General features: G+C 49.4%; 2 protein-coding genes across 9 annotated transcripts in view; one reads left to right on the top strand and one right to left on the bottom strand.

Annotated features, from left to right (window-relative positions):
- Positions 1-2,315: 2,315 nt before the first annotated feature.
- LOC144371927 (arylsulfatase D-like) lies at positions 2,316-8,651 on the top strand. The gene is made up of 3 exons (XM_078035243.1): positions 2,316-2,587; positions 4,090-4,211; positions 6,563-8,651. Exons 1-3 carry the CDS (start codon positions 2,436-2,438, stop codon positions 6,940-6,942), a joined length of 654 nt encoding a protein of 217 aa, XP_077891369.1. The 5' UTR covers positions 2,316-2,435; the 3' UTR covers positions 6,943-8,651.
- A 5,739-nt stretch (positions 8,652-14,390) lies between these two features.
- Gyg2 (glycogenin 2) overlaps positions 14,391-15,628 on the bottom strand; it is a 27,652-nt gene continuing 26,414 nt past the window's right edge. For all 8 annotated transcript variants that reach the window (XM_078035241.1, XM_078035240.1, XM_078035235.1 and 5 more), the window contains one exon: positions 14,391-15,628. This exon is cut by the window's right edge and continues 342 nt beyond it. The gene's annotated coding sequence lies outside the window, so the exon portion shown is untranslated.

Below are 15,628 nucleotides of genomic sequence, written 5' to 3'. Positions count from 1 at the left end.
AGACATGAGGAGGAGGAAGAGGAGAGGGAGAAAAAGGAGGGAAGGGATGGAGGAGGAGGAGATAGAGCAGGATGAAGAGATGGAGGAGAGGGAGGAGAGAAAAGAGGAGCTGGAGGAGAAAGAGGAGCTGGAGGAGGAGAGAGATGATGATGATGAGGAGATAAGCAGGAGTAGAAAACAGGAGGAGATGGAGGAAGAGGATGAGATGGAGGAAAAAGAGGAGGATGAGATGGAGGAGGAGGAGGAGAAGAGGGAGGAAAAAAGGAGGAAATGGAGAAGGAGAAGGAGGAGGATATGGAGGAGGAGATGAAAGAGGAGGATGAGGAGAGGGAGAGGGAGGAGGAGGAGGAGGAGGAGGAGAGATGAGCAGGAAGAGAAGAAGAAGGAGGCAGGAGAAGGAGATGGAGGAAGAGAATGAGTAGAAGGAGGAGATGGAAAAAGAGATGATGATGTTCACAAGGAGAAGAGGAGAGATGAAGAGAAGGAGGAGGAGAGGGAGGAGAAAGAGGAGGAAATACAGGAGGAGATGGAGGAAAAGCAGGAGAAGGAGAAGGAGGACGAGAAGGAGTAGAAGGAGGAGGAGGAGGAAAAGGAGAGATGAGAAGGAGGAAGAGGAGAGGAGGAGAAGAAGGAGATGGAGGAGGAGGAGCGGGAGGATGAGGGACAGAAGGAGGAGGAGGAGAACAATGGGGAGGAGGAGAAGAGGAGAGGGATGAGAAGAAGGAGGAGATGAAGGAGGAGGAAGAGAAGATGGAGGAGGAGGAGGAGGAAAAGAAAAGGGAAGAGGAGAAGAAGGAGGAGAAGGAGGAGATGGAAGAGGAAGAGGAGGAGAAGGAGGGAAATGAGGAAAAAGGAGAAGGAGGAGGAGGAGATGAAAGAGAGATGATGATGTTGATGATGATGAAAAGGAGGAAAGATGAGGGAGAATGAGTACAAAAAAAGAGGGAGGAGGAGAAGAAGTAGGAGATGAAGGAGGAGGAGATGTAGAAGGAGGAGGAGGAAAATAAGGAGGAGAAGGATATGGAGGAGGAGGAGAAGGAGGAGGAGGAGGAGGAGAGATGATGATGTTGATGATGATGAGGAGGAGAGGGAGAGAAGAAGGAGGGAATGGGAAGGAGTAGAATGGAAGAGAGGAGGAAAGGAGGGGGAGGAAGAGGATGAGAAGAAGGAGGAGGAGGAGGAGATGGAGGAGGAGGAGGAGGAGATGGAGGAGGAGGAGGAGATGGAGGAGGAGGAGAAGGAGGAGGAGGAGGAGGGGGAGAAGGAGGAGGAGGAGGAGGAGGAGGAGGAGATGGAGGAGGAGATGGAGGAGGAGAAGGAGGAGGAGGAGGAGGAGGAGAAGGAGGAGGAGGAGATGGAGGAGGAGGAGGAGGTTGAGGAGATGGAGGAGGAGGAGGAGGAGGAGGAGGAGAGGAGGAGGAGGAGGAGGAGGAGGAGGAGGAGGAGATGGAGGAGGAGGAGAAGGAGGAGGAGGAGGAGGGGGAGAAGGAGGAGGAGGAGGAGGAGGAGATGGAGGAGGAAGAGGAGAGATGGAGGAGGAGGAGAAGGAGGAGGAGAGGGAGATGGAGGAGGAGATGGAGGAGGAGAGGAGGAGGAGGAGGAGGACGGAGGAGGAGGAGGAGGAGATGGAGGAGGAGGAGGAGATGGAGGAGGAGGAGAAGGAGGAGAGATGATGATGTTGATGATGAGGAGGAGGAGAGATGAGGAGGAGGAGAGGGAGAAGAAGGAGGGAATGGGAAGGAGTAGAATGGAGAAGGAGTAGATGGAGAAGGAGAGGAGAAAGGAGGGGGAGGAGGAGGAAGAGGATGAGAAGAAGGAGGAAGGGAAAGAGGAAGAGAAGGAGGAGGAGGAGATTGGAGGAGAAGGAGAGAGGAGGAGGAGGAGGAGGGGAGGAGAAGGTGAAGGACGAGGAGGCGGAGATGGAGTAGGATGAGGAGGAGGAGGAAATGGTGGAAGAGGAGGATGAGAAAGGTAGGAGGAGATGGAGGAGGAGGAGATAGAAGAGAGATGATGATGATGAAGAGGAGGAGGAGGAGAAGAGATAAGGAGGAGGAGGAGCAGGAGGAGGAGGAGAGGGAAGAGAAGGACTAGGAGATGGTGGAGGATCATGTGGAGATGGAGGACATGGAGGAGTAGGAAGAGCAGGAGGAGAGGGAAGAGGAAGAGGAGGATGGAGGAAGAGGAGAAGGAGAGGGAGGAGGAGAAGGAGGAGGAGTAGCAGGAGGAGGAGGAGGAGGAGGAGGGGATGGTAAAGGAAGAGATGGAGACGAAGGAGGTGGATGTACAGGTGGAAGAGGAGCAAGATGGCGCCTGCCTTGTGCCTGCCTGCTGGGTCCCCACCCCTCACCTCCTCAGCCACACACCTCTCTAGGGTAGGACGGTCCCTGCAGCAGCCTAATCATGACTGACGTCATCTCCTGGCAGGCGGCAAAGGCATGGGCGGCTGGGAAGGGGGCATCGAGTGCCCGGGATCTTCCGGTGGCCTGGAGTGGCTGCCCGCCGGCCGTGTGATCCAGGAGCCCACCAGCCTGATGGACGTGTTCCCCACCGTGGTCCAGCTGGGGGGCGGCCAGGTGCCCCAGGACAGGTCCGTGTTCACAAGGTCGTCTTCCCTCCCTCCTGTGAGCGCCCCCCGCCTCGCTCCCCAGTTCAGGGCTGGAAATGCCACCTAAGGCATGCTCTGTGACAACTGGGGTGCCGCTCCGTGGTGAGCACCGGCAACCTTCCCTGCACCGAGAGACCCTGAGCTCCATGCTCAGCACTAGGCAGGAAGGGAGGGAGGGGGAAGTCAGTATGCTGGTGCCGATGTGCTCTCAACCACATTTACAGTGACTAGTTCTCCTATTTAATGGAAAGGGCTAGGGTCCCCCCAACTTCTCGCTCCAAGGAAGAATTTTCATCTATTATATATCAGGGGATCATGAGGTCTCTGGACACAGATTGGTCACTAGGGTAGGCGTGTCTATGAAAATACTACGTCTCCGTGGAGATTATCTATCTGCCATCTGTCTATCTGTCATCAACCTATCATTTATCCATCCACCATCGACTACCTGTCCATCATGTGTCTATCTGCTGTCTAGCAACACCCCTCCATCTTCCATCTGTGTATCTAACATTTGTTATCGACTCATTGCCTACATCCGTCAATCTGTCTACCGAAGACATTTATTTTAAAGAGCTGGCTCACGGGCTTGTGACAGCCAGTGGTAAATCCAAAATTCTTGCACTCAGCGAGCAGATTGCACCCCTGGACATTATTTCTATATTTTTATAAAAAAAAAAAATCCCGACTTCTCCAGTAGACCTGTTCTTTGCCTTGAAGGCCTTCAACTGCTTAGACAATGCCCACCAACAACGTTATGGTGGGTTAGTGGCTCAACCTAAACTCAAATGATGTTGGTGGTTGCTCTCCTCCACCAAATACCTTCCCGGCCACAGGATCACACATCCGGGGCTCTGTGTCTTCGGGTTCTGTGTTGACCATTCCACCCAGTCCACATGGGAGGTATTTTCAGAACTGAGTGATACTGAACAGGGACAGATATTTTTCTGGTCTCATTCCCTAAACTACAGCAATTCCATGCAGGAGGAGACCCGTGGGTCCTAGGAGGACATCCTGTCTCCTCATGGAACACATGTAGGCACCCTTGGGTTTGGGTATCCACAGGGGTCCTGGCACCGAGCCTCCCTGGGACCCTGAGGCACAACGCCAACTCCACCCCCCACTGCAAAATTAAATTAACAGGCTTAAAATATTTTTTTTGAGGAAAACACTTGCATTTCTACATTCAATATTCAGATTTTTTTTTTTAATCATAAAGCAGGACTTCCTGACTCTCTAGCAGGGCTCAGGAGACTCTGCGTGCATATCCAGGGCCATGGCGGGGTGCGGGCGGGTGTGCATAATGGTTAGGGGGTGCTGCCTAGGAGATGGCGTGGTGTCTTAGAATACCACAGGCCTCTTGTTAGAATACCCAGCGCCACTCGGTTGAGGAGTCTCCGTGACACACTGGCATCCCCTCACTGGCCGCCACTGCTCCTGAGCATCCTTGGTCTGACCCCGCCCTTGCTCTCTGCATCAATCAGGGTGATTGACGGCCGCAGCCTGGTTCCGCTGCTGCGAGGAGATGTGGAGCACTCTGAGCACGAGTTCCTCTTCCACTACTGCGGGCAGTTCCTGCACGCGGCCCGCTGGCACCACAGGGAGAGTGAGTACCGCAGGTCCTGCTGCCGGGCGCCAGGGGGCGCTGGGAGACGCAGCCCGAGGAGGGAGGGGGATGGATAGATGGAAGGATGGATAGACACATGGTTGGATGGGTGGATGATGGATGGATGGATGGATGGGTGGGTGGGTGGATGGATGGACGGATGGGTGGATGGATGGATGGATGGGTGGGTGGGTGGATGGATGGATGGATGGATGGGTGGATGGATGGGTGGATGGATGGATGGGTGGATGGATGGGTGGATGGATGGGTGGGTGGATGGATGGGTGGATGGATGGTGGGTGGATGGATGGATGGGTGGATGGATGGGTGGATGGGTGGGTGGGTGGATGGGTGGATGGATGGATGGGTGGATGGATGGGTGGGTGGATGGATGGGTGGATGGATGGGTGGATGGATGGGTGGATGGATGGATGGGTGGATGGATGGATAGATGGGTGGGTGGATGGATGGGTGGATGGATGGGTGGATGGATGGGTGGATGGATGGGTGGGTGGATGGATGGGTGGATGGATGGATGGATGGGTGGATGGATGGGTGGATGGGTGGGTGGGTGGATGGGTGGGTGGATGGGTGGATGGATGGATGGATGGGTGGATGGATGGGTGGGTGGGTGGATGGGTGGATGGATGGATGGACGGATGGGTGGATGGATGGGTGGATGGATGGGTGGATGGGTGGATGGATGGGTGGATGGGTGGATGGATGGGTGGATGGGTGGGTGGATGGGTGGATGGATGGATGGATGGATGGATGGATGGATAGACACATGGATGGATGGATGGATGGATGGATGGATGGATGGATGGGTGGATATGTGGGCAGGAAGATAGATAGATAGATGATAAATAGATAAATAGATAGATAATAACTGGGTGGATGGATACATAGATAGATGATGAGTGGATGGGTAGATGGGTACATGGATGGATGGTTGATGGATGGAAGATAGATGGATGGATGGATGGATGGATGGATGGGGGAATGGTTGGATGGATGGATGGATGGATGGATGGATGGATGGATGGATACATGGATGGATGGTGGATGGATTAGTGGGGTGGAAGGATAGATAGATGGATGGGTGGGTGGATGGATGGATGGATGATAGATGGATGATGGATTGGTGGATGGATGGGGGATGGATGGGTGGATCACTAGGTAGCTAGATGATGGATGGTTGCATGGATAGATGGATGGATGGAGGGGTGGATAGATGATGGTGAGTGGGTGGATAGATATTGATGGATGGATGGATGGGAGGGTGGATGGATAGATGGATGGTGGATTGGTGGATGGATGGATGGATGGGCAGGAGGGTGAATAGATAGATGATGGTGGATGGATGGGAGGGTGGATAGATAGATGGTAAATGGATGGATAGATAATAATGGATGGATGGATAAATGGATGGTTGGATGGGTGGGTGGATGGATGGATGGGTGGATGGATAGGTGAGCAGGAGAATAGATAGATAGATAGATAATGAATAGATGGGTGGATGGGTAGATGGATAGGTAGATAGACAGATGCTATGTGGATGGATAGAGATGGATCTAAAGAATAGGTATATGCACAGCTGATCAAGGGGGGTCCCCTGCTTTTGTCTAGTTATTTTGATGTACATGCTATAATCTCATCTGAAAAACCTGCGTTCACAGGGACATCCAGACTCCCATCAGGATGAGTGAGAGATGCACAGATACAGAAATGCTCCGTGGAAAGATTGCTAGGTGATAGATAAGGAGAGATGATTGACCATCCAACAGAGATACACAGATGCACTGTCGGGGGGGGGGATGATGATTGACAGATGGGTGCAGAGAGTCGGACATACAGATAGATAGAATGGGTGGGTGCCGGCAGAGATGATTGACAGGTACACAGACTCTCAGATAATGAATAGCTGGACAGATGAGTAGGTAGATGGTGGATCTGGATAGATAGATAGATAGATAGATAGATAAATAGATAGATAGATGATAGATAATTAACAGAAGTTAGGAAGGTAAAGAAGAGTAGAAAAATAGATGATAGATTATGGGTGGACAGACAGCCGGACCTAGATGATTGATAAATGCACAGAGATTATATATGTATATATATATATATATCTGTCTGTCAACCACCCCCTCACCCCCCCACCATGTCTATACATATATCACCTGTCCTGCACGGATCCCACCCCTGTGTCCGTCCATCTGTCCATCCCCAAGTCCCTCTGCCACCTACCCTGTCCGCTGGGGGCGCGCCCATAGACACTGGCGACCTGGACAGGGACGTGGGGCACAGGGCCACCCTGAGCCGCGCCACTGTCGCCGCTATGCCCACAGGTGGGAGGCTCTGGAAGGTCCACTACATGACACCGAGGTTCCAGCCCGCGGGCTCCGGCGCCTGCGGGGACCAGCATCTGTGCCCCTGCTCGGGGGACGGCGTCACCCAGCACAGCCCGCCCCTGCTCTTCGACCTCTCCAGCGACCCTTCCGAGTCCCGGCCACTGTCCCCCGACTCGGAGCCGCTGTTCCACACCGTGGTCCAGCGCGTGGGCGAGGCCGTGGCCCGGCACCGGGGGACCCTGCGCCCTGTCCCGCAGCAGCTGACCCTGGGCAACGTCCTGTGGAAGCCGTGGCTGCAGCCCTGCTGCGGCACCTTCCCCTTCTGCTCCTGCAGAAGCGACGACGGGGACAGCTCCTCCCAAGAGCCAGCGCCATGAGAAGGTGTCCCAGGGCGACCAGGGGACAGCGTCTCCAAGGAGACCCCTCCCTCAGTTCCCTCCTTGAGGACCCTGTGGCAGCCGGGAGTGGGTCACTGAGCCATCTTGCTCTGAGAGGATTCCAGGGACCACCCCTCTCCTGACCCTGGGGTCTCACAGGGGCTGACCTCCTGTCCCCTCAGCTGCCAGTCACCACAGAGCCACCTTGAGTACACCCAGCCTGACTACAGGCCAGGCAAACGGGTCTGCACCCAGTCCACTTTGGTTGGCCACATAAAGATCCTGTTCTGTGCTTAGGAATCAGTGATTGCTGAGGATTGACCCTCATGGCCACCTCTTGGGGTCACTGTCTTGGTACCCTTGCTGTGTGACTTAGAAATTGCCTCCAGGCTATCCACAAAAGTCCCAGAGAATAAGAAAACTTTCAACAAGGTTGCAGGATATTGCCTTCCAGGAAATGGGAGGCCCAACTTCCTGCTGTACTGCCCTAACTATGGGAGAGTGGGCCTCATGGTGTCAGGAGGGTTGCTGCAGCTCTGGCCCTCCCATACCCAATCCAGGCAATAGGATAGAGCCAGAACTAAGAGGCCTCCTCTCCTCCGGGTCTCTCCCTGTGAAGGATAATTATCACAGAACCCACAACTTTTGGCCTTCGGCTCTCTGTAGAGAGAACCGGAAATTGAGAAATACCTGGCTCTCATGAAGCGAGAGTAAGTCTCTGCGGCATATAAATGAGTGGGCCGAGGTTTTTGATGTATCACTAAAACTGCCAGAAGAAACACGCTTTATCTCATCCTGCTGGGAAGCACACGCAAATACCAGTACCTGCTATTAGCAGGTGATCATGCATTTCTATTCTGTCTCTAGCCTCCAACTTGAAGGTGGACCCAACCAAGTAGCCACTGTGATACCCAGCCCTGGAAGCTTCTGTCCTCCAGAGATCAGGGGGGCAGAGTGTCTCCCTGGGCGAGGGTCCCAGACAAGGGCTGAGGGTTCTGCTAACCACGCAGCTGACCCTCCCTGCCCTGGCTCTTAAAGTCCTTGGAGGGAAATGAATTATAGGTAGAGGTTTTTGTTGTGGTTTAGATCCAGAATGTTCTTTCAAAAGCTCTTGTGTTGGAAGTGTGGTCGCCAGGGCAAGAGTGCAGAGGTAGGCTTTGGGGAGGTGGTTGGATCTCGAGAGCTCTGAGCTCATCAGTGGGTTAGTCCATTGAGGGCTGAACGGGCGACTGGGAGGTGGTAGGACATGGAGCCTACTTGGAGGAAATGCTTCCTTGGGGGTGTGGCCTTGGGGACTATATCCTGTCCCTGGCTTTTCTTCCCCCCTCTCTCCTTCCTGCTGCCCTGTCCTAAGCTGAGTTCCTCCTCCACACCCTTCCGCCATGATGGTCTGCCTTACTTCACACCCAGAGCCCTGAGCCAGCCAACTACGGACAGAGATCTGTGAAACTGTGAACCAAAGTAAATCTAAGTTGCTTGGCTCAGGTATTTTGTCACAGCAACAAAGAACTGAAGAACGCATTATTCTTGTGCCTGACCCCTTCTCTCTCCAACCCCTGGCTTCCTGGCTGCCCTGTCCTGAGCTGCTCTCCTCTTCCAGGCCGTTCCGCCATTTTGTTCTGTTCCCTTTGGGCCAGGGCCATGCAGTCGGCCAACCATGGACCAAAACTCGGACACCAGGAGCCAAAATAAACCTTTCTTCCTCTCAATTGGTCTCGCCAGTTCTTTTGTCACAGTGATGGAAAGTTAAGCCAAGTTCCTTGGTGGCTGGATTTAACCTGCAGCCACGGGGAACGTGAGCCAAGGGAGGTGGTGCAAGGAGTTCAGGCTTCAGAGTCCATCCGGGAGAACATCTAGAGGAACAGGGAAGTCCCAACACAAACTAAAAGTGACAAAATCTCATGGAGCATGGGCTGCAAGAGCTCCCTCATCGTTTACCTGATTTAGGTTGGTTTTGGATAAAACCACTCCGTCAAACTGGAAAACATTCAAATCGATGCTGTTGTAGTCAGATCTTACCAAATCGTGACCACAAGTCTCAACAAGAATAACTTAGAGGAGGAAAAGTGTATTTGGGGATCATGGTGTCCAAGGTTCAGTCCATGGTTGGCCGACTCCATGGCTCTGGCCCAAGAGGAGGCAGAAACAATGGGTACAGAGGATACAAGGCCATTTCTCAGGACTCTGAAATTCTGACAGATTCTTCCTGGGTGGTTTCATTTGTTCCTGTAGTCCACGTTCAAAATTCTTCTCCTACGTACACCCCCTGACTTTGAGTAACTTACCAGATTTTGCCATTTATACATGGAGAGAAAATGAATTAAAAAATTCTTCTTTTTTAGAAATCCTAAATGGCAGTCACAAACTCACTGCTTAAATGATTACAGAGGACTAGAGGAGACTGGGGAAAAGAATGTCTTAAATGAGAGAAGGGTATGTTCTTTCCTAGGTAATATAGGCTCTACCATTTTTAACAGGTAAGTTGGCTTCATGGTCTCAAGATGACTGCCACAGCATGACACATCTCATACACATTCCAGCAGGAGGAAGGTAGAAGGGTAACTGCAGGATGCCAGGCAGTTGTTGAGTCCACACCTGAAAGGGAAGCCTTGAGTCATTTTGACTCAATTGGGAAGCTATTGATCTATATCTCTGGACCTTTTTTATAGGTTATAATCTGGTACACATTATAAAATCAGCTATCCCACTACTTTCCAAGGGAGCCCATCATGAAGGGGAGCATGATCCCTCCTCTTTCTCAGTTCTGGGATGAAATGAAATGAATCCCGAATCAGGGCATTTCGCAAAAAAATTATTCAGGAATTTTCAAAACTCAATCTCATTTAAAAAATCGCAATTTAAATGTATTTTTAGCGAATATGTACAAACATAAAAATTGTATATATTTATGGGGTACCAGGAGATGTTTCGCTACATGAGTACATTGCATAATGTTTAAATCTGGGTAAACAACTATCTTTCTATATGTCTATCATTTCTTTATGATAAAAGCATGCAAATTCCTTCTCACTTTTCCAAATGTGCCAGACATTATTGTTATTAACAATCATGCTAAGGTGCAATAGTACATCACGAAGTTACTGCTAATTAACAATAAGTTGAGGGGCTGGGGATGTGGCTCAAGCAGTAGTGCACTCGCCTGGCATGCGTGCGGCCCGGGTTCGATCCTCAGCACCACATACAAACAAAGATGTTGTGTCTGCCAAGAACTAAAAAGAAATAAATATCTTAAAAAAAAAAAACAATAAGTTGATACTCACTGATCAATCTTTCTCCATCAAAATACCAAAACAAAAGAAAAGCAAAATAACTCCCCCCTACACACAGGAACAAAAATTTCTTAAAGCAGTGAAAGATCTCTGTAATGAAAAATTATAAAACATCGAGGAAAGAAACTGGAGACAGAGTCATACACAGAAAAAGGCATCCCATGTTCATGGATAGGAAGACTCAATATTGTTAAAATGCCCATACTACCCCAAGCCAGGTTCAAATTCAATGCAATTTCCATCGAAATACTGATGAACTAGAGAAAACAATCCTAAAATTCCTAGGAGTCAAAAAAAAAAAAATCCCCAAAGAGGCAAAGGTGTTTTGAGCAAAAAGAATGAAGTAGGAGGCGTTCTATGCACCGAATTAAAAATACACAACATTGCTTCTGGGGCTGGGGCTCAGCACATGGAGACACTGGGTTTGGTCCTCAGCACCACATAAAAATTTAAAAAAAATGAAATAAAGGTATTGGGTCCAATGACAAGAAAAAAATATTTAAAAAAATACACAACAAAGTGGCAGTCATCAAAAGAGCATGGTAGTGGCATGCATTCAGGAGCACAGAGCAAGGAAACAGAAAATAAAAATTTTAACTGGATCCTACAGCCATTTTTTTTCAACAATGACACTATGTCACCATCTGACTGGATCATTCAGTGGTGGGGTCCTTCCTGGGCAGTATAGGATATTGAGCCACATCTCAGCTTCAACCCATTGAGGCCATTAGCTCTTCCCTGCCAGGTGTGACACTCAACATCAGTCCCTGTAGGCTCCTAGCGTCTGAATGTGTCCCCCAGTGTCAGGTGCTGGTAATTGAATCCACAATACAAGTGTGGGGAGGTGTTGAAGTCCTGAGGCTCCCCCATTATGAATGGGTGAATGCAATTTGAAAAGATTTTTGAAAAGAATCACAAGTTATTTTGAAATGGCTCGACAAAAAATATATATAACAAAGAAACATGTCAGGCTAACATGATAAAATGCTAGCCATTGTTGAGTTTAAGGGCCGTGCAGAACGGTATTCTTTTTTCCTTCTTTAAACTTTTCTGTATTATGTTTTTAATTTCTTCCATAAAAATAGAAATAAATCAAAGTAGAAATGAATGAGCATATCAATTATCATCTCAAAGGTCTGTAAAATTAGACCTTATTATTAGTTTTTAAAATTTTTCTGATGAGACCAAAAGACCTGACAAGAACAAATTTAGAGGAGAAGTTGATTTGGGGCTCATGGCTTCTGAGGTTCAGTCCATGGTTGGCTGACTCCATGGCTCTGGCCCAAGGGGAGGCAGAACAAAATGGCGGAAGGGAGTGGAGGAGGAGAGCAGCTCAGGACAGGGCACCAGGGAGCAGAGAGAGCTCTGCTCACCAGGGACAGGACAGAGACCCCAAAGGCACAGCCCAGGGACTCCCTCCTCCAGCCACACCCCACCTGCTGCAGTCACCACCCAGTGAGTGGATTCAAGTGGCTTAATCCACTGATTGGATCATAGCTCTCACTATCCAATCATTTCACCTCTGAACATTCTTGCAGTGTCTCATTTATGAGCTTTGAGGGACATCTCATGACTATACCATAACACTATTCATGGAGGATCCATTCCAAGAAACCAAAGATAAAATCTGCAGGTGCTCAATCTTTTATATAAAAGGTTATTACATTTGCATAGAAGCTCCACACATTAAACTTCACACAGCATATGTCTCTAGATGACCTATAATACCTAATACAGAAGAAAATCTCTCTAAATAGTTACTATTTTGCATCGTTTAACAATAATGACAAAAAGTCTGCATATTTTCAATATGGATATAATTTTCTAATTAAATATCTTCCATCCGTGGTTGGTTGAATCTAGTGATGCAGAGTCCACAAGATGAAGGGCCAATACTTCAAATTCATCAAAGACACCATTGAGAGAGAGAGAGAGAGAAAGACAAGCCCCAGATTGGGAAGAGGTATTCCCTCTGCACATAACCAACAAAGGACTAGTATATACTGTACATAAAGAAAGGCTATAAAGGGATTAGAAACCAGACCAGCCACAGAGAAATAAGGGGAGCATTCAACAGAGACCACAAGACAAATGCAAATTTAAATCTGAATGAGGCACAACTACCTATCCTCTAGAATATCTTACGCTGCAAGAATGGATGAGGTCCAGTACCTAGAGGGGACGTGGAATGCCCTCAATGTCACAGTGTTGCTGGTGGAGTGCAAATTGCTTTGACCACTTTAGCAGTAGCTATTGAAGGAGATCACTATTATTTTAAAGATCTACCATTTGGGATGCGGTGGGCATTCTGAAGGAACCAGAAGCCACTCTGACAACAGACAAGGATTTCATGGTAGCATCATTTATAAGTGTCCTAAACAAGTACTCATCAATGAGAGAAAGCACATGCAGTTTAGATGCCAATCAATGGGTGAACAGTCAAAGAAGATGGGGTACATATATATACCATGGAATATTATGCAGCTATAAAAAAGAGGGAGACCCCATCATTTGCAGCCACATGGTGAAAGTGGAGGACATCATATTCTGTGAAATAAGCCAGGCACAGAAAGAGAAGTACTGTATGTTTTGGGTTAGCACGTGCCATGCATATGCATGTATGAAAACATCTTGCTGAATCCCATGAAGATGTATAGTTAACAGGTGCAACATAGGAAAATACTCCAGAAAAGCAAACCAGAAAGGATTAATAAAATGTGGGAGATTCATACATTAGAATATGGCACCATAATAAAAAAAATTTGCCATATAAAGCTAGGCATGGAATTCCTCCATTTTCATGAAATTCCAGAGTAGGGCAGGATCAGTCAATGATGTCAGAGTGCAGGAGATTGGTTCCCTTTGGGGGAGAGGGACTGGGGAGATTTGGGAGGGATGCTTTGTGATTTGTACCCACGATGCCCCAGGGCAAATGTCAGTCCTTTCAATTTCTAGCTTGAGGGATTCGGTTTTAAGATCAAGCTGCCTCCGTTTCTACGACTTTGTGGTGCTGAGGATTAAATGCAGGGGGGACTTAACCACAGAGCCACATTCCCAGCCCTCTTTATTTATTTTTTTTAATTTAGAGACAAGGTCTTGCTAAGTTGCTCAGGGCCTCATTAAGTTGCTGGGGTTGGCCTCCAACTGGAGATCCTCCTGCCTCAGCCTCCAGAGCCACTGGGATGACAGGTGTTCATTGTTGAGAGCCACAGCCAAAGGGGCCCCAGCAAACTTCTAGCTGCCAGCTTATGATTGGCTCACAGCGGCTCCAGCAAACTTCTAGCTGCCAACTGATTGGCTCCTCTGCGGTTGATGCTCATTGGGCTGTTTCCCTGCCCGTTCAGACCACGGAGCTGCTCATTGGGGGACTTTTTTGGCTCCGCCCATACGACCCAGCCAATGGGCCTCCAGAGCAGGAGGAATGGGGGAGGTTGAGAGGCTTGTGGGAAGCCAGTGGTGGCAGTGGGCTCTGAGGGAGTTCCTGAAGAGCTGTGTGGTGTGGTGTGTCTGTTCTAAAAATAAAGTTCGTTTCTTTTGACAAGTGGCTCCTGAATTGTGCCCAGCCAGACTGCGGGCAGTGCATCACTGTGCCCGGGGCCATAGTTTTCAAAATTTACCCCTCTCCACCATCTCAAATGGTGACATTTGTTTTGAGGCAATAACATTATTTTACACCTTTTATATTTTTTTTTCTTTTTGGGGTGCCAGGGAGCAAACCTAGGAACTCAGGTCCCAAAGCTCCTGTACCATTGAGCTACACCCCAAGCCCTATTTTGTGTTCCTCATGCAGATGTTTTGGGATTCTTTCAAGTATTTTCCAACTTCTCATGCATTGATTGATGGCATATCTTAGCCTATAGAGGTAACTCCATAACCGTGCCATGAAGGAACAAATAAATGTAATTGAGAACACAGAGCCCCGAATCCAAAAGCTCCTCTAACAAAAACCTTAAAAGACTTCAAAGTAAAAATGCAAAAACATCTTTACCAAAGTAAAGATGTTTTGCATTTTTACTTTGGTCCCAGGGATTCTGAAAAATCCACCAGACCACTGGAATCTGTCCTGGGAGCAAGGCAGCCACCTCCCCTCCCGCTGTGCCCTCTAAACACGATCCCCATTGCTCAGAACCTTGCAGGCACACTTAAGAGGAGACGCCGTGGCTTTTTAAGACTTTAATTCAAATCCATCAGCGCTCTTCCAAGGAGGTTGACTGGCGCGCACCAGGGTGCAGTCGCATTCTAGATGGAGCTAGAATCCTGGAAGCCCACTAACCACTGCCACAAATTCCCATTTCCAGAGATGCACATTCCTTTACGAATATGAGTTTTCTGGAATACCGTCCATCTGGTTTGCTTGACGGGGGCTTCGGGTTTCACAGCACCAATGCTCTTTTGTTCTGTGATATATTCACCATTTTGCTTGGATGGGGATCATCGGCGGACGCCTCAGCCAACACCATGAGCTCACCCCAACGGCTCTCCCTAAAGGGTCAACCTGCTTTGAGTGACAGAGGCCGGCCAGACAGACAGACACCATAAAACAGTGTTCTCACCATGTCCCAGCCCACCCTCTGCATTCCCACAGAACGTGCAGGACAAAGGACCCCACCAAGTGTCCACAACACCCCGTGCCTCTCTCCTGTCGGAGAGGGATCCCCTAGAACCCAATCCCCCATCACGGCCACCCAGTGACCCACGCAGCCCTTTGCATCGGTGCCAGTGATGAGGGTAGGTGTGAAGTGGTGGTTTGGAATTGGAAGCCGCTGTCCAGCCCCAGGACACTGAGCTGTGCTCCCACAGGAGCCCAGAGGAAATGGCTTTGGAGAGTGATCACCGAAGGTACTTGGCACTGAGGTAGAGATGCAGAGACCGAGGAAGGACTGCTCAGAGGTCACCCACCGCTTGCTGATGTCATGGCTTAGCAAAAAGCATCTATCTCTAGTTTCCGTTAGTGCAGATCAAGCTGCTACCCCGCCGAATGACAGTCTTCATTTTTTGTTTTTCCCTTGTGGACCTGGGATGGAAGTCAGGGACTCTCAATCCCTGAGCCCCGTCCCCAAGCCCCATTTTGCATTTTATTTAGAGACAGGGTCTCACCGAGTGGCTTAGGGCCTCCCTTTGGCGGAGGCTGGCTTTGAACTCGAGATCCTCCTGCCTCAGCCTCCCGAGCTGCTGGGATGACAGGCTCAGAGGTACGGAATAGGCAGTCGAATGTTATGAGGTTAATTAGATAATTAAGATAATGCATAATTAGGTAATTAAGATAGGCACCGAAGTGGAACTCCATAAAGGCTGGACAGGCAGCACTGAGGCTACACAGTACTGGAGAACTCTTTCCAGTAAGACCAGAGACCAGCATCCGGGGTCCACTAGGGCTATAGGCTTGTTCTCTTTTG

This window comes from Ictidomys tridecemlineatus, chromosome Y (genome assembly GCF_052094955.1).
Source record: "Ictidomys tridecemlineatus isolate mIctTri1 chromosome Y, mIctTri1.hap1, whole genome shotgun sequence".
Classification (NCBI taxonomy): Eukaryota; Metazoa; Chordata; class Mammalia; order Rodentia; family Sciuridae; genus Ictidomys; species Ictidomys tridecemlineatus.
The sequence above is the reverse complement of the archived record's forward strand: the minus strand, read 5'-3'. Positions and strand labels throughout refer to the sequence as shown.